This window comes from Poecilia reticulata, linkage group LG17 (genome assembly GCF_000633615.1).
Source record: "Poecilia reticulata strain Guanapo linkage group LG17, Guppy_female_1.0+MT, whole genome shotgun sequence".
Lineage (NCBI taxonomy): Eukaryota > Metazoa > Chordata > Actinopteri > Cyprinodontiformes > Poeciliidae > Poecilia > Poecilia reticulata.
In genome coordinates, this window is record NC_024347.1 from 15,618,278 (window position 1) to 15,644,784 (window position 26,507).

Below are 26,507 nucleotides of genomic sequence, written 5' to 3' on the forward strand. Positions count from 1 at the left end.
CATCCATCCATCCATCCATCCATCCATCCATCCATCCATCCATCCATCCATCCATCCATCCATCCATCCATCCATCCATCCATCCATCCATCCATTCATTCATTGAATCTTTTACTACTGCAGATAATTTGCCATAAATTCATTCAACTTTATTTTACATTTCAAAGTTAAACATTTGGCATAAATCTGGAAAAAACCTAAAATCTAATATAGAAACCCTGTAAGTTTGAGGCCTAAAATGTTTTTATTTTTTAAATCATGAGCAGCAAAGTTGACCAGATGCTGAATTATTGAGCAGCTGCAGGAAGCTGGGTTTTGAAATCCAATCTGAGTTTTTCTGTTTCCTGCAGGAGCTTCAAGCTGCCAGAAACTCCCCTGAAGCCTCAGGGGAACCTCCAGAACCGATCGATGCTGTTCAAGGAGCCGCGGTCCGCTCCACTGAGGAGACGACCGCAGCTGAGGAGGAGGAGGAGGARGAGGAGGAGGAGGAGGAGGAAGAGGAGGAGGAGGAGGAGGAGGAAGAGGAGCGCGCAGCTGCAGAGGTCGACAGGCAAAACAAACATCTGAGGATCTCTTCAGGTCTGGCGCTGACATGTTGACTCTCCCTGCAGAGACCCGTTCAGGCCGAGTCCGTCTCCGTTGACGACGCCCCCGGAGAGGCTCCGCCCCCTCCAGGTACCACGATAAGGTCACCTGATTCTGTGAGGCCCATTCAAGGCTTCTCAGATGCAACATGTTACTTTAGCACGCATCAATGATCAAATCTTTAATTTTTAATTGGATTGAGGTCTGGACTTTGACTAGGCCATTCTTACACAATGATATTATGTAATTTAGATCATTTCAGTGTAGCTGTATTTATATGCTGCACTGAGTCTCTGATCAACTCTGACAGTCCCTGCTGCGGAACAGCATTCCCACAGCATGATGCTGCCACCACCATGTTTCACACTGTGTGAAATGCTGAGTCAGGTGGATTATTTACTAATTAGAATTTAGATAAAATTACTTTTTTAAATAAGAAAATTTACATTTTATTGCCTAAAACGCATTAACACAGCAGTGAAGGTTTATTTGTTGTAAAATATTCATCTGCAGCTAAAACACGGTTACAGCGATCAGCTGATCTGTTTAAGTTTTGGGTTCATTTATTCATAAATGGAAAGCAAAAGGTGCTTAATAGATTAATTATTTTCTGAATGTGAACCAGGTGAAGTTAATATTACGCCGTATTATGGGAGTTTTTGTTAGACCATATTTACAGACAGATTTTTTTATTTTAAATACTAAATTTACAGACATTTATCTGTGACTGTGTTCTTCCAGCAAATGCCTTTTTGAGTCTGTTTGCTCCAGTTAAGCATGAATCAATTAGTAAATATAATCGATTAATCGATTCAGCCCTTGAAACTCATCTTTAGGATGCAAGACGAATTCCAGCTTTTATTTTGTAAAGATTGGTCATCTGGACAAACGGCAGTCTATAAACAATTAGAGAGCGGTTCACTGCAGACGGGAGGAAAACATATTTTCCCTTTTCTTTTCTTTGGCTTCACTCCGTCTCCAGCTGGTAAAGTTCAGAAGTTTGATTTTTACGGGAGGAAAAGAGAAGAAAACATGAAGCAGGATCTTTTATTTTACCTCTTGGTTTTCGCATTCATCACCAAACCGTGAAGCAGAAACGCTGCAGAGTGACAGAAACTTCTCGAAGGAGCCGGTCGTTTCTGTGTCGGCTGTCTGCTGAAACCTCGTCAATCAGTGTCTTTATGGGGACAAAATGTCCCTAATTTGATGCTCAAACAAACTAAATTGTCCAGTTTCTCCATTGTTATGGTTTCGTTGAATGACTCAATTGTCCGTCTCTGGACAAAATGAGGTCAACAACGTTTAAAACTTGTATCCTTTAAACATTTTTCCATGTTCTGACTATAAACTTTGGTCTGTAATTCAACCAACACAAATCAGTGGTTTATTGTGACGTCAGGGAAAAGTTTGTTCAGCAACAAGACAATTCAAAACATGAAACAAATGAAAAACATTACGTGGCAAAACAAAAAGCAAAGGATAGTTATAATCCAGACCAAAACTGCAGATGCTCCAGGTGTTGGTCAAAGGCAACTCGTTCCTCTAGATCTTGTTGCTGCGTTGCTTTTACCTCAAAATCGAATTCTGTGCTAAAATCGTTCCAAGTCGAAGAAGTCAGGAATTCAACATGGAGCCGTTGTTCGTAGAACGTCTTGGAAACTTTGTTCAAGCTGCACGTTTCGCATCCATACCACTTTCATTTTTCAGTTGCAGGTTATGACAGCATATTACGGCCATTGTAGATAAAAGAGAGAAAAAAACCTGAAATTTAGACATTAATCTAAAAAAATCGTACAAATTTCTGAGTTTTGAAGGTCAAAAATCTTTAACTTTTGGACATTTTCTGGGGGGGTTTTCTAGAAAATTCCCACCTTTTAAAACGGATATTTTCAATCTTTTTCTTTTTTTTCTTTTAGAAAATCCTGAGATTACTTTAAAAGACGAAGAGACGCAGCCAGAGGACGAGCCGAAAGCGGCTACATTGGACCAAAACGGCGCTGATCCACCAGCCAATGGTAACTTAAATGTTCTTTATTTACTAATTCAAGCTAAACTGGTCCAATAAAAGCCAAAAAAACAAAAACACAATGGTTTTGGTCAACACTGGACCTCTGGTTCTTGAAATCTGAGTTTTCTTTATCAGCAGCTCTTAGGATTTTAGCTGCTTTTAGATATTTTTAGTTTTTTTCTGTTTGTTAAAGCTGCTACAGTGAATCAGTGTTGGGGCCAGTAAAAGAAATAACAAAGTTATAATATTGTAAGAATAAAGTCATAATATTGTAAGAATAAAGTCGTAGTATTCATAACATTATCTAATTTTATTAGAACTCCAACACCAAAAAGTTAGAAACTAAAATGTTGAATGTTGCATTTTAGTTTCGGCTTTAAAAACTCTGTAATATTCAATCTTTTAACAAATCAGCATCAAATTATCATTAAAATAAACAAAAATATTTTGTATAATAAAAGATTTTTGGAGAAACTGGTGAGATCTTGATAAGTTTTTTCCTCATCAGGATAAAATGTTTCTCAATGAGAAAAGGTTTGTTCTGAGAATGTGACGTTATTCTCAGAACAAACCTCGTAGTCCGGTCCAAATGCTCCAACAGGAAAGTCAATAAAGAACCAACAGGAGTTTTAGCCTTTATTGTCAGGCTATTTTAACTGGCATTTCACAACAAGATGGCAACTATAAGAAAGAAGCTCGACTTTCGTTGTTTACCGAGGCTTCAAACCAACACAAAAGCTTCATAAATTGAAATTTAAAGGGTCATTAAGGTTTTATGGCTCTTTTTGGGATTTATAAGGTTGCTGGTCTGGAACAAAAGGAGAAAATAGTGTCTGAACGGTGGCGTAAAAACAAAATTATTCTTAATTCCTGGTGCTTTTTCATGTCAAAAATATCCACGAGGCTTTAGAAAGTCACCAGAACCTGTGAAGACGTAGCATGAAGTTAGTTATAGTTAAATACCTCCAATAACAAAAGCTCCTGTCGCGTTTTTATTAAAGAGGAAGAAGCTGCAGAAGACGAAGACGACTGCATCATTATCAAAATCCAGAAGGGGGGCGACAAATCGGCCAATCAGGAACCAGCAGTGATCTGTGTTGACTCCATCACTCCCAAGAAAAAGAAGAAGAAGAAGTCCAAAAAACGTTCTGATGAGACATTTCAGGTGGACATCGCAGAAACACAGACGACTAACGAAGACGCGCTGACCAGCCGGAGAAAAAAGAAGAAAAAGAAGAGCAGAAAGAATAGAGAAGAGAATAAAACGGAGGTGGAGGAAGAGTCTGAAGTCGTTTCACCAAAGAAGAAAGAAAAGAAAAGGAAAAGAGAGAGAGAAGCAATGGAGGAAAAACGAGAGGAGGCAGCGGTTCCATTAGAAAACACCAGAAAGAAGAAGAAAAAACTGGTAGATGAGGCTGAGATGAAGGGAATGGATGAAGAGAATCTGGCAGAAACAAAACAGAAGAAGAGAAAAAGGGAGGAGCTGCAGTTTAAAGACGCACCAGCAGAGGGCGAGAAAGAGGAGATGAACGCCACAGCTGGTGAGTAGAAACAGGAAGTGAAAATCTTCCTGTTGGTGCAGATAAAGTTAATTTCCATCTGAAAATGTTTCAGACTCGTTTCTGCTCTCGTCTGGAAAGAAGAGGAGGAGATTTCTGAGGAGGAGGACGACGAGCACGAAGAGGTTACAGCTTCTCAAGAAAATGATGAGGATGACGAGGAACGCTCAGAGTCCCAACCGGATCGTCGCAGCAAGAGAAAGGTTTGTTTATCATAATCTCCCTTTTACCTGAGAAATAACTAAACGTCTGCATTTATGATGTTTATTTCCAGACAAAAGCAAAAACAAACTGTGAAGTCACCAAAAACGCAAATAAACGCAGGACAGGAAGAAAATTCATCGAAGGAAAACCAGCTTCCGAGGAAGAAGAAGAAGAAATCAGTCAAGAACATCCTGGACGACCAATACACAATCTCTAAAAAACCCAAGAAGAAGAAAGTAAAGATGGGAGAAATCTCACCTCCTGCTGCTGTGACCCAACTTCCACCTGCGAAGAAGAGTAAGATTCACTTTACTAGAGTTTCTGTTTAGAAACTTTACTGATTTGTTTTCTAAGCCATTTTTTACATCAACATCCACAGAGAAGGACACGATGAAGATGAAACCAGAAGCTGCTCCGGAGGTAAGAAACGTTTAATGCGGTTCTGTTGGACACATTATCTGTGTTTACGGCAAATATCGCATTAGAAAACTTTCGTGGAAACAGAAACGTATGAAATAACTTCCTCAATTCTGTAAAAAAGTTTTGGTTTTCCTGGAAAAAAGAGTTAATGTGCTGAAGGGGAGATAGAAATGGGTCCTGACACAGAGAACCCTCCAATTCATGATTGGTCTGTGCCTTACCAGAGGCACAAAAAAATCCAAATTGTTGCCTTGTTCATTTGCAACCTCTACCTCCATCCAGTTTGTTACAGTTCATCACTAGCCTTATAACTGAATATCTGAGGAAAAACTGCACTTTATTCTCTCCCAACCAGGAGGTGGAAATCCGCCGAGTTTGCATTTTCTTTTTTGCGACGTTTTAAAAGTTCCCTCAAAGTTTGCAAGAAAACTGGATGGAAACAATTATTGAAGTATCAATGCTTTCATTTGAAATTGGAGAAGCATGATGTTTACTATCACTAAAGTGAAGTGGAGGCATAACTCCGCCCACCTGACAGATTTAGAAACGTTTCTTCAAAGTGGGCGGAGCCAAGAGCCGCTGAGGGGCGTGGCCAAAACAAAACTGCTGCCGACTTAACAACCCTGGCGCTATATTTATTTACGCTCCAGAACTCTGGCGACTTTTAATCAAATTATCCAACTAGTGGCAAATTTAACAACTTTTTTTTCTGTTCGAGAATTTTATGGCAGCAACTTTTTATTAAGACGGTTTATCAGAAAGAAAACTAAAGTTTTTATCCAACAGCAGACCCAGAAGTCTTTTCATCTCAGTTCATTTTTGTAAACTGAAATCAATACAAAAGGTTATTAATGTGGATGTGTGTATATTGTGCGTTTAAAACTAAAACATACTGAAATCATAGATATAATATCCTTTGTTTTTGTGTTCATGAATCCGTTTATCCTTTCAAATTGATTTGAAATTAAAACATTTTTTCCACACAGTTTGTGTCAGCTGTTGGCAAATGACTCCATAATCCTCACTGGAGGACAAAAGTTGAGATAAAACGCCAGGTGCTGGAGACGTATCTATTAGAAAGTCTGTGTTTTATTTGTTATTTTGAAAGCTAAATAATAAAATGTTGCAAGAGTAACGTATATATTAGTATTCATGAAAACCTCCATCATCTGCTCTCTCTAAGAAGTTATTCTCACATTTCTAGAAAAAGAAAAAATCCCACAAAAAGCAGAAAAACGGAATCATCTAGGTGAGCATCTTCATCCAGACTCTTTTACAGCTCAAAATATTAAAATGTGAGGATAAATATCTAGTATTTATTTTTCCCAGATGTCACTGGAAGCTTTAATATGTTTAACCATTTTTCTGGTTTCCTTGCAGGATTTTCTCCTCACACACCAACAGATGAAAACTCAAGATGTGCCTTTTTTCATCCTCGATTTCTCTGATTTCTGGAGCTATTCTCAGACAAGCTGGTGAAGGGTTTAAAATATCTCTGGTGGGGATTCAAAGAGCTAAAAATAACCAAAAACTTTGGTGTATTTCAGCAATAAAACTACAGTGTAGCAGTTAACGAGCCTTATAAACAATTACATGAAGCTTTAAACTATGCTTTAGATATTTTTCACTTACTTTTAACAAGTTAAGAGATAATATTTACCTTCATCTTTTTTAAGAAGATGACACTATTAGATCATATTTGGATGAGTAAAAGGTCAAACACGAAGCAGGTTTTATATTAATGTTCGAGTTAAAATTGTCTTTAAGGGATCAAACTGTGAAACGGTTTAAGTTTTGATGTGTGTTTTTGATGCTGTTTAGTCTTAAGCTGTGAATTTCTGTTTCCTGTTACTGGGGACTTTTGTCCTTTGTTACATGGAGTTTATATTTAATAAACAGAGTCTATTAGTAATCCACTACATTTCAGTTTTGCTGAGATAAAACCTGGGAACAACAGTAGTTGTCACAATAAATAAATATATTTACATAATTGACACAGTTCAGGTTCTGGATGTTCATAACGTCTCTGTAAAATGTTTTTAAGGTATACTTTGATAAGTACACTTTCCCCTACATTTCCAAAAAGCTTTAATTCCTGAAGTAAAACAATGTTGACAGTTTGATCATTCAGATTGATGACTGAGTCTGTTTACATTTTCCAAATCGTTCACCTGACGGCGGATCAGACCAGTGGCTGTTATATGTGCGTCTGACACTCCTGTAATTATTTCTTCGGTTCTTTCACCTATTAAAAGTTTTTTTTGTTCTTTAAAACTCATTTGTCTGCTCTCTCAATAAATATTATAATTATCTAAGCCAGTGATAAATGCACTGGTAGTAGCAGGTGATGAAGTTATTATAGCTACATTGTTCTCATGTAGCTGACGGCCATCTTGGAAGGAATCTGTAACTGTCATGACAGTTGCTATGACAACAATAAACAAGTCAAGCTTAGAACTAGCGCTCGTATAAACAACTATTACTTGATTACACTTTTTGAGTACTCTAGTTTCTTTTTGTTGGTCTTGAAGCCATTATTATCTGTCCTTTGCTCTCTGCTTGCCTACCAAGTAAGCCGGTTTGAACCGGTTTGAACCGCCTTACTTCCCACAAGTTCCCCAAACTTGTGGGAACTTTAATTCTTTAAAATGATTAAGTATTCAGTTAACATTGGATCGTAGCTATGGTAACAAAACAATCGCACTATAAAGATTTTCTTAAACTTACAAAGTAAACTTTGCAATGGCTCTCATTTAATAGTCAGCGTTAAATACGTTTTATACACAACAAAAGTCTAATTGACTCAATTATTTTCTACAATATTTTCACTGCATTTGCATAGAAATAAACTATTTTAAGTGATGTGAAATCAACTCGGTTCACTTTAAACGCAGCTTCTACTGTGTTGAACTAAATAAACATTTAATTATTTAAATTTTCCCTCTAACTTGCTTTGGGTGTTTTAAATGAATCAGCTGTTCATTCATGACATGACTGAATAAATGTACCTTCAATCAGAGTCCTGTCCATGGAAAAGATCGGCCATTATCCTTCAATCTGTAACAAATAACGATCAACTCTTACACCAATCAATGAGGTTTCACATACAAGTCAATAAAACAATGTTTGAATATTTTCTTTTGCATTAAAACCAGAACAGTAAATGGTAAAAACCCAAATAGCATTGATACAGATAAAGATCTCCAGAGCTAAGCTAAAATTAGCTAAAATGCTAACGTTAGCTAAATGCTGCAGTAGCATGTGGGCTGTTTAAGCCATATATTCTCTCAACATAAAATGCTGCTGAAATGATTAATCAGATTAATCACGATGAATTGATTATTGAAATAATTGGCAACTAATTTATTTATCTATTAGTTGTTAACTGGAATATACAGATTAAAAAAAGGACCATTTACTGAAACAACACAATAATAAGTAATTAAGCCAGAGCTGTAAAAAATACATTTAAGGAAAACAAAACCTTTGTAAATATGTTCTACCTGAAACTTCTCCAGTGGCAACTTTAGATTTAACAGGTTCAAATTCTGTTTTAAAAAATCACCCATTAAGCACCTTTTGCTATTATTACTGGTTAATCTGAAACATAATCGCCAGATTATCCCTACTTGATATTGATGTTACGTCAAGTAGAAATGGTTTAGATTAGAAATACATTTTAGCTTCTTTGCTACAAATTATTGTGTTTTCAATTTAAAATCTGCAGAAAGTGCCAGTTGTTTTATCCAATTAATCGGCAGAATGATCAATAATTAAAATTATCATTAGTTGCATCCCTAATATAAAATACTTGTTGGATTTTAACAGAGGTACTGAATTTTAATTTCACAGCCTCAATTAACAGAACGCTCTTGGAAATCATCAAAATGCCTGCAAACGTTGAAAACAGACATTTTACTGTGAATGTTGCTTCAGTTTGTGACCGATTTATGCCTGATGAGTTAAAAAGTGGAAAAAACATTCTATAAATTAAATGGCCCTCCATAAAAAAACACTAATCTGTGAAATCTAACATTTATTTTCTCACCGAGACGAATGGGAAATCGCTGCTGTGAATGATTTTAGTGCGAAGCTACGATTGTGTGTAACTACAGGAGGACGGCCTGATGGGACAGATCGACACGCAGCAGCATCAGAGCTTTACAATCCAACGCTTTCTACCTTAAATCAGCAGATTTGTTGGAAAAGCTATTGAACGCTCATCCCCCAGAGGTGAGGCTGCTTTTACGGAGAGCTGGAAACTCCTGTTGTAATCTGCAGCTAATGAAAGTGAGCGTTCATAACCCAAAGCAGTGTTGCACATGGAAGCAGTTAATATGAACTGTGGGGCATTTCTCTGCAAATTAACCTGTTCTACAGTAATTTTCTGCTGCAGCTATTATAGATTTTCACATTTGCACCAGTTTGCTGACAGCTGCATTTGCAGGAAGAAAAAAACACATTAATGAGGATAAAAGTGGGAACTGAAATAAATTCATTGTTTTTATAAACTGAATCAGAGGCTAATGAAGAAGCAGGCGGGCTGAATTACTACGCTGGAGGGAGACGGCGTAAAAATAAAAATGTTCATCCTTTCTATGAGGTACTTATGGTTTAAAAGTATTTCTAGAACACGACGCTTCTTCAAACATCGCACGTTTATCTCCCTTCTTACATGGCCTAAAGTCTTACGACAAATTATTAAATGCATAAACTATAAACCCATCTTCTATAAACATATTTTTTAGGAATAAATCTGCTCCGCCAGTGAAACGCTCTGAGCAACACAGACACTTGTAATCAGGCTTAAAAAAAAGCGATTTTTTTTTTTTTATTTCCCTAAAAACATAAACAAGAAAGACTTAGCCTGGGGGTGGCGCTAGTAAAGCATGGCGGGCGCCAGGCCTATAATACACTGGGGGAAACCCTGGTCTTCCTGCCTCCCTGTCACTCCTTCACATCTCCCAACCGTCTTATGTATATACAAGGGTGAAGGTAGTTTTAAATTCTTGGGGGTACTATGACAAAAGTACACACACACACACATATATATGTGAGTACATATTATATATATATATTTTTCAGACCGGCAATAAAATAGCTAAAAATTGGGTTTTGCAGGTATAGAATATCACTTGAACTAAACCTTTAATGAACAGGCTGCGGCTGAGATGGGGGGTGTTAGAGAATGAGAAAAGGTACAAAAATAAATAAGGTGAGATTAAACATAAAATTATTTGGCTGATAATCTACAAATATCTAATTATTAGATGTTGTTAAATGTTTTACTTATGAACAGAGCAAGCAATTAAGGCAAGATATGATATGTTTAAGCCAGTGTTTAAGATATAAAGAAAGTTGGATTTCATAAAAGTTGAGGGGCTGGTTGCCCTTTACACTTTCATTAATATCTTCAAAGCCAAAGCAGCACAAACAAAAAAATTTGCTGCACAAACCAGCACAAACGTAGCCGAGTTGATTGACATCCATTTTGTCTGATTTGAAGAAGGTGGGGAGGTGGTTGACCTTGGATGACCTCTAGAAACATTTCTTCATATCTTTAAAATGATAGCGGCACAAACGAAAAATTTTGCTGCACAAACGTTTGACACCAATTTTGTCTGATTTGAAGAAGGTGGGGGGGCAACTTCACTCAGGTCGGTGTGATTGGTCCGGCTTTAAAGCCAGACTATGAAAATAAAGTCCTAACAACAGAATAAAGACAATTTTAACAGAACATTTTTGTAAAATTAATATAACAAAAAGGTATTTAATAAAAAAAGCTTCAATTATCAAGATCTGACCAAACAAGTCCATGTTTTACACAATTGTTTCAAAGTCCTGAAAATAATTTGATGCTAATGTGTAAAAATTTGATTTGTTTGTAAAACTGATATGAAAATATAACTTTATAAGATGCTCAACATTTCTCATTTTAACTCAGTGGTAAGGAGATTATGTTGTGCAGGAGTTCTCATAAAATTACAACTTTATTCTGCTGGTAATCCAACTACTGGTAACATCATGACTATTCTCATACTACGACTTTATTCTGGTAATATCACTTTATTCTCACATTGTTACGATTTTATTCTTATATTATTACGACTTTATTATGGTAATATTATGACTATTCCTGTAATTTCAAAAAACAAAATGATCTTAGTCTTGTAATTTAAAAAAACAAAACAAAATGATCTTAGTCTTGCCTTAATACAGCAGAACCCAAAAATCATCCAAGGCTCCAAAACAAACTTTGGAAAGCTTTGCTAAATATTTTATGCTAAATTTTATGACTTCAAAATGAATTAAAATTTGACCAAGTTAGTAAAAAAAAAAAAAAGTTGTCCTAAATTAACATATATATTTGGGATTTTTAGAGACAAAACAAAATATATAAGTGTTTATAATTATACTGGCGTTACAGACTGACTCTACTTATAACAACCAGAGCAAAACATTTATCACCCAGTTTGTCTGCAGAGTTTGAAGCATGGTAAATACAGTCGGAGGGAAGAGCGGCTGGATGGATGGATGATTGACAAACGACTGAACGGAGGTGGAGCGACTTTGTTTTTCTTTTTCTAAACTTGTCAGGATTTTCCAGACTGCAGGAACTCTGAACAAACCAAACAACTCTGAATGTGACGTCTGTAAACGTCTCATTACGTTGCTTTGTTCTCTTCAGCCCAATTACAGGCCAGAGAAGGTCGCGGACGAAACAATGACTTTTGTCTGTCTCCATGGCAACCGATGTAACTGCCCCCACAAACAACTACAGGTTCGGCGTTGATGGCAATCGGGCTCATCAAAACAACAAAGCTGTGCTAACAAGATGTAATTAAAGCTTATTTTATACCAATGAGGTTCCGGTGGTGCAATGAAGAACTTTTGGGTTCTTTGTTGTAGTTCAGGTTTTGTTTATATAATTCAGTAAGTTGTAATTAGTTTTTGGAGTGTATTTGCTATGTTTTATTAGTTACTAGTGTGAATACTGTCAAGCATTTACACTCTTACACTCTGTAGGTTTTTCACCACTTAACTACTTCTGCATACTTTGTGCTTTTTCAACCATATTCTGCTCATTCAGGACATTATGGCTATGTGTTTTGGCATTGCCATTTATGAAAATGGTTTATTTCCATTTTCCACGGTTTATGAGACATTCAGCTTTTTGTGATCATCTTCGGTACCATTGAAATAAATGGAACATCCCATAATATTTTGAGTATTTCTGCTGAAAATGTTGTAATGTTGTATCACAGGTAAATATTTCCACTTACTTTCAGTTACAAACCTGATTCAGCCTTTGAATGTAGACAGATCCTCCAACTAATTACAACCCTGCTTCAAACCCTAACCCTAATTGCAGTGTTGGAACCAGGGTGGGAACTAACCCAAACCTTAGTTTCAGTTCCAATCCCAGTTTCAACCTTAGTTCTAATCTTAATTCCAACCCTCATAAAACCTCTTTCCAACCCTAATTCAACTCTAACATTGCAACCCTTGTTCCAAACCTCCTTAATACCCTAATCCCAACCTCACTTCAAACCGAAGTTCCAGTCCTAGTTCAAACCCTACTTTCACTATTGTTTGGATTTACAAATGCACACATAGTTGTAGTTTCCCCCCTTTATTTCAGTTAATTCATGTTTTCTCAATTTCAATGTTGTTATTTTGTTAGTTTTAGCTAAGAACCCTGGTGGTTTGTCAGTCTGAACTGACAGGCACTGAAGCAAATTACACCTGTTTCAGAGTATAAAAAACATGAATAAATCACAAAAAGAAAGGAAAAACTTTGTGTAAAATCATACCAAAAATGAGAAATTTGAAGTTTACTTCAGTACCATAAGATCAAATCCCAACCAGTGCCTCCCTCTCTTTTAAATCAAAGCGTTTCAGTCCGGCCAGCAGGGGGCAGTGTTTGCCTGCGTGAGCGTGGCGCAGAGGCTCTTCTCGGTGATTTGTTTGTCCTGCTGAATGAGTTTGCTGCCTGTCATTAAAGCAGCCATGCAGGGAGGAGCAGTTTGTCTGTCACGGCCCCCGTGAGGCTGCTCCGAGTTCAGCGCTCCCCCCTCCGGCTCCGCTCCGTCTGTATCCGTCTCTGTTTGTCTCTCCGCCCGCCGCATGAATCACGGCCGCTCCGTCTAAACTACCGGCGTCACGCTGATGGAGTCATCCAGAGCAGCTCGTAATATCTGCAACTTCTTCATCATTACGACGGAGCGACGCGCTGCAGTCACCGCAATTAAAACTCAGAAACAGAGGCAGAGCTGGAGCTGTTCGTTTATAGAGAACAGGCCGTGTCAGGGGTGTTCAAAGTGTGGCCCGGGGGCCAGGTGTGGCCCTTCGAATTATACAAATTTGGCCCGTCCAGGACAGGTAGTTGATGCAGATGGAGACTTTTTTTTAAAGCAATAATCAGATTAAAATGATTTCTAACATTATTTTCTTACAACTGAAAATGCTAATTAAGACCAGAGTGTGGTAGTAACTAGTTACATTTATTCAATTACATTTATTTGAGTAACTTTTTGGAAAAAATTTACTTTTCTGAGTATTTTTCAACACTGCACTTTTTATGAGTAATTTTATTATGAAGTATCTCTACTCTTTCTTAAGTAAAATTTCTGGATTTTATATCCACTGAAAGAAAAGCATTTTGTAACCAAAAATTCAGACACACCTGCAGTTTTAGTTAAAGTTTCAAAAGTTTTTTATTGAAAAAAACTGATTTTGAAAATTTTTATTTTGCCTGATTGTTTTTTTTTTCCATTTTAAATTTCCACTTAATTTTATATTTTGTTCTGTCTGATGTAATTTTTAAATATTTAATGATTGCTAAATCGATCAGTTACTCTGTACTTTTTACCAAGTACTTTTTTTTACTCTTCAATAATTTCTTGGACGGCTACTTTTTATTTTTATTTTGAGTAAAAGTATGTTTTAGTAGTGCTACTCTTAGTTGAGTATAATTTTTGGGTACTCCGCCTCTGATTACGACATGAAGTATTCGTCTTTTTTGGTTCATGGATATACAGAACATACTACTATCTAATGTATTAAATGTATATATTTTTTGTATATTTTTTTGGCTTAATTATTTGTTCGAGGTGTGTTGCTCTTTCAGAAAATGACCTTTGTAGAGTCTATACATTCTAGTTAACAATTAATCAATCTCAAAATTAATTGACAATTATTGCAATGATCGATTAATCACGATTAATCGTTATGGAATGTGTTTTAATCTCTGTTTCGGCTCTTTAACTCTTCACATTTTGGGGGGGAAAATTGAGGAACTTATTTCAAATTTTGCCGTTTCCATCAAACCTTTTCTAATGCGATATATGAAAAACCTGGTTGAAGATCACAGCTTGACACGGCTCTGACGCGTTTTCCTGTCGGTCTCGGTGTGTCCCTGCATCCCTGCAGCATGTATTTGCTCTGCAGGAGTGAGTACAGTCGGTATTTGAATGTGCAGGAAGCGCATCAACGCGCAGCATTCCCTGGAGCCCGCCGCAGATTGCTCACGCTGCGTTGGGAACGCGTCTTACCGTCTCATGCGTACGCCTTCAGCTTAGACTGTAGTTGTGTTATTACCTTTATCAGAATCCTCCAGCTCCTCACATCCCATTTATAGGATATGTGGATCACTGACAGCCCCGTCCGTAATAAACCTGTTTATTTCCCTTCCTTCCCTCTGAATAATCCCGGTGGAAACGCTCCTCTGTGCTGATCCGACAGTCTGCGCCGCCGCCATAATGGCCCTTTCTTTAAAGGACAAGATGAGATGGGGGAGCGACACTGCCGCTACTAGCTAATCAAGCTGTCAGTCTATATGTATGTTTGCATTGTTATTGTTCTGCGGAGACTCAAATCAATTTTACAACGATCGCAACAGGACTGTAAAAGTAGCAGCCCGAGATTGTCTTGTGCCAGGAATCATCCAAGAAGAAAAGTCATCAACAAGACGTTTCCCTTCCTCTGGGAACGCCGGATAAAACGAACTCATCAGGACGACAGTTTGGTCTTTAAAGACACAAATATTTATCATGAAACAGCAGCAGGACTTCATCCAGTTAGCCACTGTTAAAGTTTTGAACCTGAATTTTTAAATTAGACGCCGATCAATGTCAAGATTTTACTGCCTTAAGGTGATTTAAAGCAATTTGTATATGGAAACTGTATGAATGTAATGAAAGAAATCAATACTTGACATCAGGAATAAAGGTAAAGATATTGGCAGTGGCGATCCTAAGTGGGGGGTCAGGGAAGACCACGGCCCCCTCTTGAAAAATGTTAACTACCCAGAAAATCATGATCATAGAGAAGCATGGAGTCATTTTCTACCATCAAGACATAATCCAATAAATGTCTATATATGTATTTTAAAAAATGTTTTATTTAAATAATATAAAATCCAAATTAATTGTATATTAAAATAATTTAAATTAACTAAATTTTATTACATTTCAAAATAAATTTAACCTTTATTATTTATTGAATAAAAATAAAACATGTATTTTTTATTATATAAAAAAATTATTTATTTTTTTTATTCATTTATTTTGTTGTGCCCTCTGAAAATTTTTACTGGCTTGGTTCAAACACCTTGAGGTAAATTTTCTGGTGGCACCACCGGGCATTTGCAAACTGTTCCCTTTAATTTGTATTAAGGAATAAAATAAGAAGAAAATGGAGAATTGAAACAGGGAATCTGTACCAAAGTTTGAAAACTGATGTCTACAGATGCCCTACATGAAACCTGATGGAGCTTGAACAGTTTTGCAAAGACAAATGGATAAAATGTAAAGAGTGTAAAGCTGCAATAGCAGCAAAATGAAAAAATAAAAATATTGATTAATTGATTAATATTTATAAAATATGTGAAAACAGAAAGTTTTCCTAATCGCAGTAATTTTCCTTTACCCAGTTGTTCCTTCATCTCGATGCTCTGCTGAAAAGCTCCTGACTTACATGTCATTTATTTGTCTCCGTCAGGAAAAAGTGTCTTTACAGTCTGAAAAACATCAAAAGTCGAACCGCTTTAAAGGAATAAATTTCCTCTTAAATTATAAAAGTTCTTAGAGACGGTTCCTGAAACAAGACCAGGCTGACCCAGAGTATGTGGATGACATTTTTCATGAAGTATTTCACGTTTTAACACTTTAAAACATGAATTTTTCTGTCCTCAGAGGGAAAAATTAAGCAATTTGTTTTTCAGACTCGTCTACTAAACTCATCCTAAACTTTCTTATAAAACCATGAAAAAAAACTTATTTAAAAATCATTAATTATCAAGAAAACAATAAATTTTCATTGTCAGACGAAACACTTGAAATTGTCGGACATGTTGATTAATCTGCTTCTCCTCTAAACTCGCTAACATTTTGCCGTCAAACACTGAAAACTTGCGCTGACAGTTTTTTCAATGCTACATAAGAGATTGTCACTGATTGGCTGCGGCAGCTCATTCTTACAACCATTCTGATTGGTTAATTCAGTTTCCTTAATTTTGGGCTATTAACTATTATCTAATACTTCCAAATCAAAGAGTTTTGAGGAATTTTACCAAATGCATCAGAAAACCCATTCTCAGGTTGCATGTTTGTAAGGAAAATCTGTTTTGATGTTTCTAGAAAAAGCGTGAAGACTGATCCAATGTGTGGAGCTGGAGCAACTTCTGCAGCAGCAACACAGACGAGTTCATCAAGAACATACTGCCGACTGCTGCCCACAGAGACATTCATGCATTTTGCAGCAAAACAAAACCACCATCTTCTGTTTATATCGTCTGTAATTAAAGTCAAAGAAGAATGTCTCCACTGTCATTTTAGATTTTTTTTGTTTTAGGTTTAAGTTTTACGGGAATCGGGAGCAGCTCAGGGTTTGGGGTTTAAACATGAATTCAACCCAAAATTACTGACATTCATCAGCAAATATTTAATAATTTTATATTGGGTTTGCCTACAATAACAACAAGAAGTTACAAATGCAAATGAGTGCAAATAACTTTCAATAATTTAAATATTTGTAATACTTCTGTATAGACCCTTTCAATAAGTTAGAATTATTGAAAATCCTATTTATTTTACCAACTCCATCACCAACATATAAACATTTTATAGACTAATTAGACAAAGTTGACACCTTTAATTTTCTTAATCACAATTTTAAAACTATAATATTATATCAGACTAATAAAAATTACTTTTAAAAACGGAAATGTGGGATTAAGTGAAAAGTATGTATATTAATTTCAGACGGTACTTTTAATCTGACTCATAGGGATTTATATTCTAATTTAGTCATTATGACTGTATACAGTATACAAACATAATTTTCAGCAAGTGAAACTCATCAAAATAAACAGAAATAAATGTTTGAAAAATGCCACTGTGTGTGTAATGAATCTGTAAAATATGGGAATTTCTCTTTTAAAGCTGGACTACAGAAATAAATAACATTTTCCCAGATATTCTCATTTATTTAGCTTTAGCTATACCGATATTAATAATATTATCCAACTGAAAACATCTGAATCTTGCCGTTTTAACTCAGATACCTGCTTCCTGCTATAGAGCTGCTCCAAAGCAACATGCAGTTTATCTGCATCATTTAACAAAACCATGACGGCTGACTGAGCGCCGCCGTTTCCTGTTGTTCCACTTCATTACCTGTTCACAGAGTAAAAACACTGATCTCTATCGAGGCTTTAATTTAAAACAAGTCAAGATTCCCACTTCTAATTCATGTGATATGAGCAATTTGCCCGACACACCTCGATTTAGAAAAACCCGTTTCCAGTTTGCAGTGAATCTATTGAATTATTGAAGCCATCAGAAGTTTGTTGGGTTGGGTGGCGCCAAACATCGCAAAGTAGACGCAGGAAATACGAGTTACAGAGTGTATGCAGTACTTTCATTTGGCTGAGGAAATATTACTACAATTATTATTTCATTTTGTCAGGAAGGATATTGGAAACTGAAAATAATGTGATAAATTACAGCTGGAAAAGGGGTATGATTATATAAGTTATACTTCTTTATACTCCTTTTCAGACTCATAATCACTGATGTGATGTATCTTCAAGAAATTTATTATGTACTTTGTGTTTGTTCTACACTGCCGGTGAAAGGTTTGTCTGAAATAAATTACTAAAATTACTAAATTACTAAAGAAAACATTGAGCAACACTGACTCAGACACTTATTACTAATACGACAAAAAGAAACAGAAATGGTGAGTTTGAAATTTAACTCACCAACAACAGTCCTGCAGGGATTTCATTCCTCACAGCTCTGCAAAAAATAAGCAAACCTGTCAGCTGTAGAGCAGGAAAATGTAATACTTTGATAACAGTGAAAACTGTCAAGTAGAAAGTAACTGAGGGCCACGAGAGATTTTTTAATTTAAAACTTTTATCAGCACAACACAACATTTTAATGATTTAAAGAAGCCTGATCTCCATAGAAAAGATGACTAGGCCTGTCACGATAACACATTTAGAATTTTAATTATCACAGTGCAGAAAAAGAGCTTAACTTGTAAATGTATGGTTATAATACGAAAACTGTAACATAAATAACTGGTTTCAACTGTATTCATCTTGCTGTCAGATTGTTTACATGCAGTGATACATTTATTTCTCCTTACTATTAATTAGATCTTTCAGTTTGCTAATAGAAAAATCAACAGTAACAGGCAGTTCTTTTAGGTGAGCCGAGTCAAATGATCCGGATCTCAGAAGAGTCGAATTTCCCATGATCACAATACTGAAAGTATTTATTCGTTATATACCTATTCGTTTTATTTTACAAACAAAGCATGCTAGACATTTAACAAATTACCTTTCTATGATACTGATAATTTAAGTTTTACAGAAAAATGCAAAGATGGCGTTTTAAACAACTTTTAGACACTTTACGGCCAACGGGGCGATTAAAGTATAAAACGAACATTAGACAAACATTTTTGATTATACATTTTAACTTTGTCTCATGGTAAAAGTACTTGGTGAGCAGAACTTCAGTACATCTTCCTCCATTAACGGAGCTTCGGCGTTCATGTTAGCTTGTTAATGAGCTGCGTCAGTTTGTTAGCAGTAGCTGACGTCTGTTGCTAACGTCCGTTTCGTCTGTTAGCTCAGCGAATACTTTTTATTTAGCTCTGGGGAAAAATTATCCACAAAAAATGATTTTGAACACGATGGAAAGTGACAGAGTGGGTGGGTTTCACTTACCGTGGCTGTGGAAGATTATAGCTAACAGTTCAGTGGGAGATGAGGACGGAAGCTCCGCCATTAAAGCAATTTTAAAACTTGCTGCTTGAGATAAAAGTGAAAAAAATCACTCAGTCAGAATAGTTCTTTATTTTCTTCCTTTTCTTTTAATGAATGAATGAATAAATAAATAAAAGATTAAAACAAAAAGAAAAAAAACAGTTTCAGAAATAACATTTTAAAAATAGGATAACAAATAATAATTTTAAAAAACAATAATAAAGATTTGGGAACAATTCAAATATTCATTAATCATTCAGCCTTTAGATTGAGATAAAATTTAAAATTTAATTACTTTTGTTGGGAGCAGCTGCCATATTACTAAATCTATGTTAGCTAGATCCTTTAGCTTATTTTAGATAGAAGCTACAAAAGTTTTTTTTTTTTTTTAAATATACAGTACTGTTTGATTTCTTCTGTGTACCTTCAGTATTTGAAATGCAGAGAATGTAGAGAAAAACAAGAAAATATGCACTCAAAAAAGAATAATTGACTTTTCAACAGGTTCACTGCAAAAAGTCCCCTTTCAAAAACAAGAAAAAAAAAGCACAAAAATAGGGTATAATTTTCTTAAAATAAGAAAAATTATCTGCCAACAGAACCAGAAAATTTATCTTGTCAAGATTTTCTAAAACAAGAAAAAATATCTAACCAAGATAAACTTACAATATCTTAAAATTAGTGTATTTTTACTTAAAACAAGCCAATTTTACTWATACGAGTAAGATATATTATCTTATTTTAAGAAAAATTATCTCAAGTAAAGAAAATGTTACTTGACACTGAATTTCTTGAAATAGCGTAAAATTTTCTTATTTTTAAGAAAAATGTTCTATGTATTAAGAAAATAAATCTCATATATTCTATTTGTATTTCGCTTTCTGTGCTTGAAATAAGAAATTTTTACTTGTATAAAATAAGTTCTAGACTTGAAGTTTGATTGGTAAATATTGATATTCTCGATTCTAGCACATATTTACTCATAATAAGTAATATTTTCTTAATATTAAGCTTTTATATCTTACTGAGATAATTAAGTACAAAAACACTTAAAATAAGAAAAATATTCTARCATAAATCCCTCTTGGTGAGAAAAATTATCTTGTCAGAAAGAAAACAAGAAAAATCTCCTTAATTTAAGATATTTAATCTTACTAAGATTTCAGTTTTTGCAGTGTACATAATTGTATTTTGCGTAAAGTAAAAAAGATATAATAATCTGACGTTATGACCTTATAAAATAAAATTAATTAATCAACTTACCTACTTCAAATCACTTCAGACTGACAAAAGAGAAGTTAGTTAAACTTATCCCAAAGCTATATCAGGTGAAAATTCAAAATGACTTAACATCTATAAAATATTTGGAACTGGAATTTGTGCATCAATGCAGTTGAAGATGTTCTAGCTAAAAGTTGATAAACCAGTGGGATTGTTGTTGTGCTAACTACTACTGACAATACAAATCCGTAACAACTCTCTATTTTAGAGGTTAAAACACACGGACTCCATACTTTATCCGTCTATCCACCATTTCTTTTTTCCTGAACCAGTTGGAGCTCCATATCTTACCGTCTCATTCGCCAACATTTGCAGTTTTACTACCCAGCTGTCTGGTCACTCTGCCTCACACTTCAGGCAGCAAAACTAATTATTGTTTGACGGTTTGCTGCAGAGTTCCTTGAAAACATTTCAAATTCTGTTTTGATTTTCCTCAGCCACAGTGCCGTCTCGCTCATTGACCCGTGACTCTGCAGGTCAGACAGTGGGGATTCGCCGCCGGGGTTCCTCTGCTTCGATGCGATTCTCTGGTCTCCCTACTGTCCAGATCAGATTGTGTTTGTCCTTGTTTGAGTTGTTTGGAGTCTCTGAGGCGATTTATCATCACCCCTGACGGCAACTTTGCATCTTCTAACTTCAAATTTCACACACCCCATGAATTCCCGAGAGGATGTTCGAGACACGACAAAGTTTCCAGCAGCGTATTCGTGACCGGGCCAAAGTGACCCTGGTGGGGCAGTTAATTTTATTCAGCAGCGTGAGGCTGTTTCATTTGCTTTTGAAATCAGTTTTATTGTTCCCTGATGGGACATTCAGCTCTGTGGCATTTGGAAAACACGCATTTTTACAAGTGGATCCCATGAGAAAAACACACCGCAGGACAACGGAGGACATGGTGACTAAATGTAACCCTTGATGGTGTATGAAAAAGACTGCAAAATTAGCAAATTAATGCCTCGTAGTTTCTCAAATCAGCTTGGTCTGTTGGGAAATAAGGTTATGAGTCCAGGTTTCTCCACCTTGTGTGTATGTGAATAAAATTATTCTTATTCATACAAAACAGGAACATTTCCAACCTTTTGTTCACACAAACAAGCCAGCATTGTAAAAATAATCAAAGACATAAACAACACGTTGCTGGCGTCCAAAGTTACCTGGTTCAGGTTCAGATGGGAAACACATACATTCCTCTCTCCGGCTGATTCAAGAAGATCTCAAACATTCCCATGCCAAAAGAAATATCTCTTACCTTCAGCAAGTCCTGTTTTTGCCTCAGGCTCAGTGAGGCATGACTGGAAAACCTCCTGAGGGACAAAGGAGGTATGGGGAGATAAGGCGGAGGTCAGCCATCTTTGAAAGGCTCAAGCTGAAAAAGAAAATAACTATTGAAGCAGTTGGTATCAAGGACATTGTTGTTTTTTTGGTCACTATTATGACCATTGATGAGATTTGACAAACTGGTAAGTTGGGAGTTTTGCTTTTCTCTTTCTTTGACAAAACAAACTAGAGCAAACCCCACATTACTGCACATCAGAGCATTAACATATTATTATTATATTATTATTTCCCATTTTTACCTGACATATCGTATTTTACGTTTTTGGCCACTTGAGGTCAGTCTGACCCACATTCCCCAACATTCCACAAAACGTTCATCAATCAAGGTCAGTGATTATGTGGCGCTACTTTGGAAATATTTGGAAGAAATTTTGCGATACGTTTTTCTCAATATAAAATACAAGCAGACAGATTGGACACACAAGTGTTTTCATTCTTTTAAAAATGTACATAGTTTCTCACTCTTTTGAACGTAAAATATTTTTTGTCCACTTGGACAAAAAATGAGCAAAACATTTGATCTTAGACTTTTGTCGTGATTTTTTGCTTGACTTGTGGTGCTACTTTAGAAATATTTGCAAGTAATTAGATTTGACACACAAACATTTTTATTCTTTAAAAATTTAAAAACTCTCAATTTTTGTTATTCACCATATTGATGACAGACTCACATCAAGAAAGGCGGACTCAGCAGAGTAGCAGAGAAAATACTGCCACCTGCAGGCGGGAGCTAGAAGTCACTTAAATCCAATGTTTTTGGTCATTTTTGCAGAAAATATACAATAGACTAACAATTATGCAGTAGCTTGAAATGTTAGGATCTGTTCATTTAGCATGCTGTCTATTTCTGCTTACCGTTGCAGCATCACTGCTGTTAACGCCAAGCAAAGATTAACGCGAACAGCACATTTTCGCCATAAAATGTAACAAACAAAACAAAACAAAATCAGAATGTTACATTCTGACATTGTGATTTTTTTTTGATAGCCTGAGGAAAGAATCAAATCATCCTGGTATGAATGCAAAAATGCATAACATGTTCAGTAAATGTATAATAAATCCAATAAAGACACTATTAAGAGCTCCTGTGACAGTTCATTTATAAATCACTAACATTGTGTTGAGCTGTGCAACAAGAAAACATATTGTGTTTTATTGCTGCATTAAACAAAGAGATTTTATTAAAACCAATTCAAAAGCTCAGACTAAATAGCTAAAAAGCAATTTTCTCTTTTTTTATTTGACATAATTAGATACAAATACACAAGCAGCTCTGTAGTGTTGAAAATACAGCAGAGCTTTAGACCGAAACATGTTGTAAACCTTTGCTTCTTCTCAGTAAACATAAAGTAAAACCGGAATCTCTGGTGTTTTTATCCAGTGGAAACACTGAAGATCAACAATGCTGGTAGGATTCAACCTCTGGGGCGAAGTTCTTATCAAAGTTCCCAGAGTGTAATAAAAAACAAACACTGTCTAAAACCTTCAATCTGCTGCTATAACAGCCTCAATTCTTCTGGGTTCAGTTTTTCCACCTGATTTTAAAGCTGGAATCAACAAGAGCAGCAATGAGGTCAGCCACTTTTGTCGGATGAGAGGGTTTCTTGTTTCAGTCCGTCCCAAAGGCGTTGAGCAACACAACTGGAAGATAATTTAGTTTGCGTTGCAGTGGTGGGACATGAAAAAGCTTTAGGAGGTGATATCAGGGAGCAGAGACTGGAAAGGACACATCGGCACATCAGAATTCAGCTCAGGGTAAAGAGAAATATTCAGCTTTTTAGCATCTCCATGGACCTAACAGGGAAGTGGAGAGAATTGTAGCAGCAGCAACGTCGCGAGGGAATCTAGCCTTTGAGGCGGAGAAGAGAAAAAAAGATGCATGGAGATCCGATGGGAAGCTAACACAGGGAAGTAAAACATGTTGCCCATCCTCACCTTGACAGCTTCCTGCTTTTCGGGGAATTTTCCTTCATCTATTTACTTCCTTAAACAATCTCCACATGGAGTTTTTTTCTTGTTTTTTAAGCATACATTCATGAAATGCAGGCAAAATCAGTGATGTTTATACATTAAGTATGGGAGTCAAGGTAAAGGGATTGTCAGAGTACAATGGACTCAACTATTTTTTTCTGTGGATAGTAATTCCTGATAATTCACAGAAAATCTGTCTATTTTGCCCTTTAAGGCCCACATACAGGTGAACTGTTTGCATTCTGTAAAGTATCAGTACAAGTACAGGAAAACCAACCAAAATGATGATGTGTTGGGCATAACTCATAAATTGAAGTACTTTTGGGCTGAAACCCCAATCCTAACAGGGGAATTTCTTCTAGTTTCCAGTCTAGTTATGGTTTTATCTCATCTAAAGCTGTGTCATGTGACTTGATGTACGAACCAAACTCCATGAACAGATTGTTTCCTTGGTGTCATTAAAGGTCCTTATCCAAAAGTCTTTATCTGTACTCACTTGGTCAGTGTATTCCTCAAGTGCGTATTATCCTGAAGGTTGTTGGATCTTCTGTGACATCATGGAGGCTTCTTCTCTAGAGCTCTTGAAGATTCAAGAGTGAGATTGATCATTTTGATGAAAAACTGAAGGAAACAATTGGCACAGGGTTCAAGTTGTTTTACTGGCCAGCAGACACCATAAAGGGGACCAGTATGGCTGAGTGGTTAAGGTGTTGGACTTAGGATCCAATGGGCACTAGCCCATGTGGGCTTGAATCCCACTCATGGTCAAGGGTGATTATTTAATTCATACCATGAGTGTTCCTGGTCAAAATGAATACAAGTTAACTATTGAAGGAAACTGTGAATCTACTTGGAGGTATTATGCATTTTCTCTGAGACCTGTTGATGGATCATATTTCATTGGTGAATTGCTCACCAGTTTTCTACATTGACAAATGCCCATAATATGACTGTTTCAACTCATCCTTAACCAGTCTGAACAATTTCCTCCTACTTGCTTTTTGTTCTCTGAAGGTCCTCATATTCTCTCATGGCTGCATCATGCAAAATTTAACTGAGTCAAGTACAAAAACAGCTCACTGGACACAAACCAGGATGGCCGAGTGGTTAAGGCGTTGGACTTAAGATCCAATGGGCACCAGCCCACGTGGGTTCGAACCCCACTCCTGGTAGAGGAGAATAATTTAATCCATGTGCTTGGAGGTATTATGTCTGTTCTCTGAGGCCACCAGATGGTTGACCTCTCCAGGTTGGGGAATCACTTCTACTTGTGTCCAATTCCTATAGCATGATTATTTCAGCACATCTTTACCCAGAGTCTGACCAATTTCCTCCCACATGCTTTTTGTTTTCTGAAAGTCCTCATATTCCCTCTCAGATGTATTATATAAGCTTCTATATTTTCTAATCACGTCCATCAGCTCTTCAAAATTTGACTCTCTCCCACAAGACGGTGCTGATTCATAGCTGGCTCAGATTGGTGTCACAAACAAAACATTTTGACTTGAGAGAAACCAGGACGGCAGAGTGGTTGAGGCGTTGGACTTAAGATCCAATGGGCAACAGCCCATGTGGGTTTGAATCCCACTCATGGTAGAGGGTGATTATTTAATTCATGTCATGAGTGTTCCTGATCAAAATGAAAACAAGTTAACTACTGAAGGAAATCATGGCAAATAGGCTTAACTCCCATGTACTTGGGGGTATTTTGCATTTTCTCTGAGACCTGTTGATGGATCATATTTCATTGGTGACTTGCTCACCAGTTTTCTACATTGACAAATCCCCATAATATGACTGCTTCAACTCATCCTTAACCAGTCTGAACAATTTCCTCCTACTTGCTTTTTGTTCTCTGAAGGTCCTCATATTCTCATGGCTGCATCATGCAAAATTTAACTGAGTCAAGTACAAAAACAGCTCACTGGACACAAACCAAGATGGCCGAGTGGTTAAGGCGTTGGACTTAAGATCCAATGGGTGTAAGCCCTTGTGGGTTCGAACCCCACTCCTGGTAGAGTCTTCAAAGGCAAACTACATCTTAGTCTGACAGTGAAGGCTTAGATGCTCAGCTTCTACAATGTGCCATTGTTGATACACCCAAGTATGTTGTATATGTCTCATCCTTACCCAGGAGCTGGGCTTTCTCTTTCCTTATCATACAAGTTTAGATATTTTCTAATCGCTTCTGTCAGATGCTCTTTGAAATGTTACCATAATTGAAATTTCACTGATTCAACCTTCTAAGAACACTTAAAAAAACTGTTCAATGTGAGTCTGAAACAGAGCAGAAACCAGGATGGCCGAGTGGTTAAGGCGTTGGACTTAAGATCCAATGGGCAACAGCCCTCGTGGGTTCGAACCCCACTCCTGGTAGCTTGCTTGTCATTCAGGTCAGAAAAAAATGTTTAACTACAATAAAGTCTGACATTTAGATTTCTATAAAATATTTAATCTGACATTCCATATGTAAGTTTCTGCAATTAGTAAGACATTTTAGTGTTTTGGCCTTCAAAACTATTGTTACTCTTTGTTGTATTATAATTTTGAGCTGAAATCATAACAAATGGGATAGAACATCTTCACACTTTATTTATGTTTCTCAACGGTTATAAAATATCACCAACTTACCAAAAGTCAGAGAGAGATTAGATCTGGCATTCAACATCCTGAAAGAAAAACATTTCATTAATCAACTGAAGGTCAGAAAAAGTCCTTTTTTTTCTTTGTCTTTGAGAAAATGGTGTCTATAGAAGTGAAAATCATCTTTGCCAGCTTAGAGATGTCAGTTTCCTAGTGAAAGACTAAACAGAAAAAAAGGAAAAACAAAGGTTTCAGTGCAAGATTTCACCAAAATACA

General features: G+C 36.3%; 3 protein-coding genes and 3 non-coding genes across 15 annotated transcripts in view; 4 read left to right on the plus strand and 2 right to left on the minus strand.

The window, feature by feature from the left end:
* LOC108167097 (neurofilament heavy polypeptide-like) overlaps positions 1-7,054 on the plus strand; it is an 11,352-nt gene extending 4,298 nt beyond the window's left edge. For 2 of the 4 annotated variants that reach the window (XM_017310031.1, XM_017310034.1), the window contains exons 6-14: positions 347-542; positions 612-675; positions 2,502-2,600; positions 3,595-4,134; positions 4,208-4,355; positions 4,427-4,653; positions 4,736-4,776; positions 5,981-6,025; positions 6,157-7,054. In XM_017310031.1, coding sequence (XP_017165520.1) covers positions 347-542; positions 612-675; positions 2,502-2,600; positions 3,595-4,134; positions 4,208-4,355; positions 4,427-4,653; positions 4,736-4,776; positions 5,981-6,025 — 1,360 coding nt within the window. In that variant the 3' untranslated portion in view covers positions 6,157-7,054. Of the gene's footprint in view, positions 1-346; positions 543-611; positions 676-2,501; positions 2,601-3,594; positions 4,135-4,207; positions 4,356-4,426; positions 4,654-4,735; positions 4,777-5,762; positions 5,832-5,980; positions 6,072-6,156 lie in introns of those variants that run through there. The other 2 variants (XM_017310032.1, XM_017310033.1) reach the window with 2 other exon arrangements.
* The window catches only part of LOC103479474 (arylsulfatase I-like), a 44,583-nt gene extending 25,035 nt beyond the window's left edge, over positions 1-19,548 (minus strand). The window contains exons 1-5 of one of the 7 annotated variants that reach the window (XM_008433906.2): positions 19,461-19,548; positions 19,019-19,099; positions 18,041-18,077; positions 7,785-7,833; positions 4,615-4,641 (exon numbers count right to left, since the gene is read on the minus strand). In XM_008433906.2, the coding sequence (XP_008432128.1) occupies positions 4,615-4,641; positions 7,785-7,806 (49 nt within the window). In that variant the 5' untranslated portion in view covers positions 7,807-7,833; positions 18,041-18,077; positions 19,019-19,099; positions 19,461-19,548. Of the gene's footprint in view, positions 1-4,614; positions 4,642-7,784; positions 7,834-15,705; positions 15,797-18,040; positions 18,078-18,789; positions 18,962-19,018; positions 19,139-19,352; positions 19,409-19,460 lie in introns of those variants that run through there. The other 6 variants (XM_008433905.2, XM_017310029.1, XM_008433909.2 and 3 more) reach the window with 6 other exon arrangements.
* Positions 19,549-20,250: 702 nt separating this feature from the next.
* Positions 20,251-26,507, minus strand: part of LOC103479475 (contactin-associated protein-like 4) — a 152,677-nt gene continuing 146,420 nt past the window's right edge. The window contains exon 23 of the mRNA XM_017310027.1: positions 20,251-21,704. Coding sequence (XP_017165516.1) covers positions 21,700-21,704 — 5 coding nt within the window. The 3' untranslated portion in view covers positions 20,251-21,699. The remainder of the gene's footprint in view (positions 21,705-26,507) is intronic.
* trnal-uaa (transfer RNA leucine (anticodon UAA)) lies at positions 24,737-24,819 on the plus strand. The gene has a single exon. It is a non-coding gene; the product is annotated as a tRNA-Leu (tRNA).
* Positions 25,582-25,664, plus strand: trnal-uaa (transfer RNA leucine (anticodon UAA)). The gene has a single exon. It is a non-coding gene; the product is annotated as a tRNA-Leu (tRNA).
* On the plus strand, positions 25,941-26,023 carry trnal-uaa (transfer RNA leucine (anticodon UAA)). The gene has a single exon. It is a non-coding gene; the product is annotated as a tRNA-Leu (tRNA).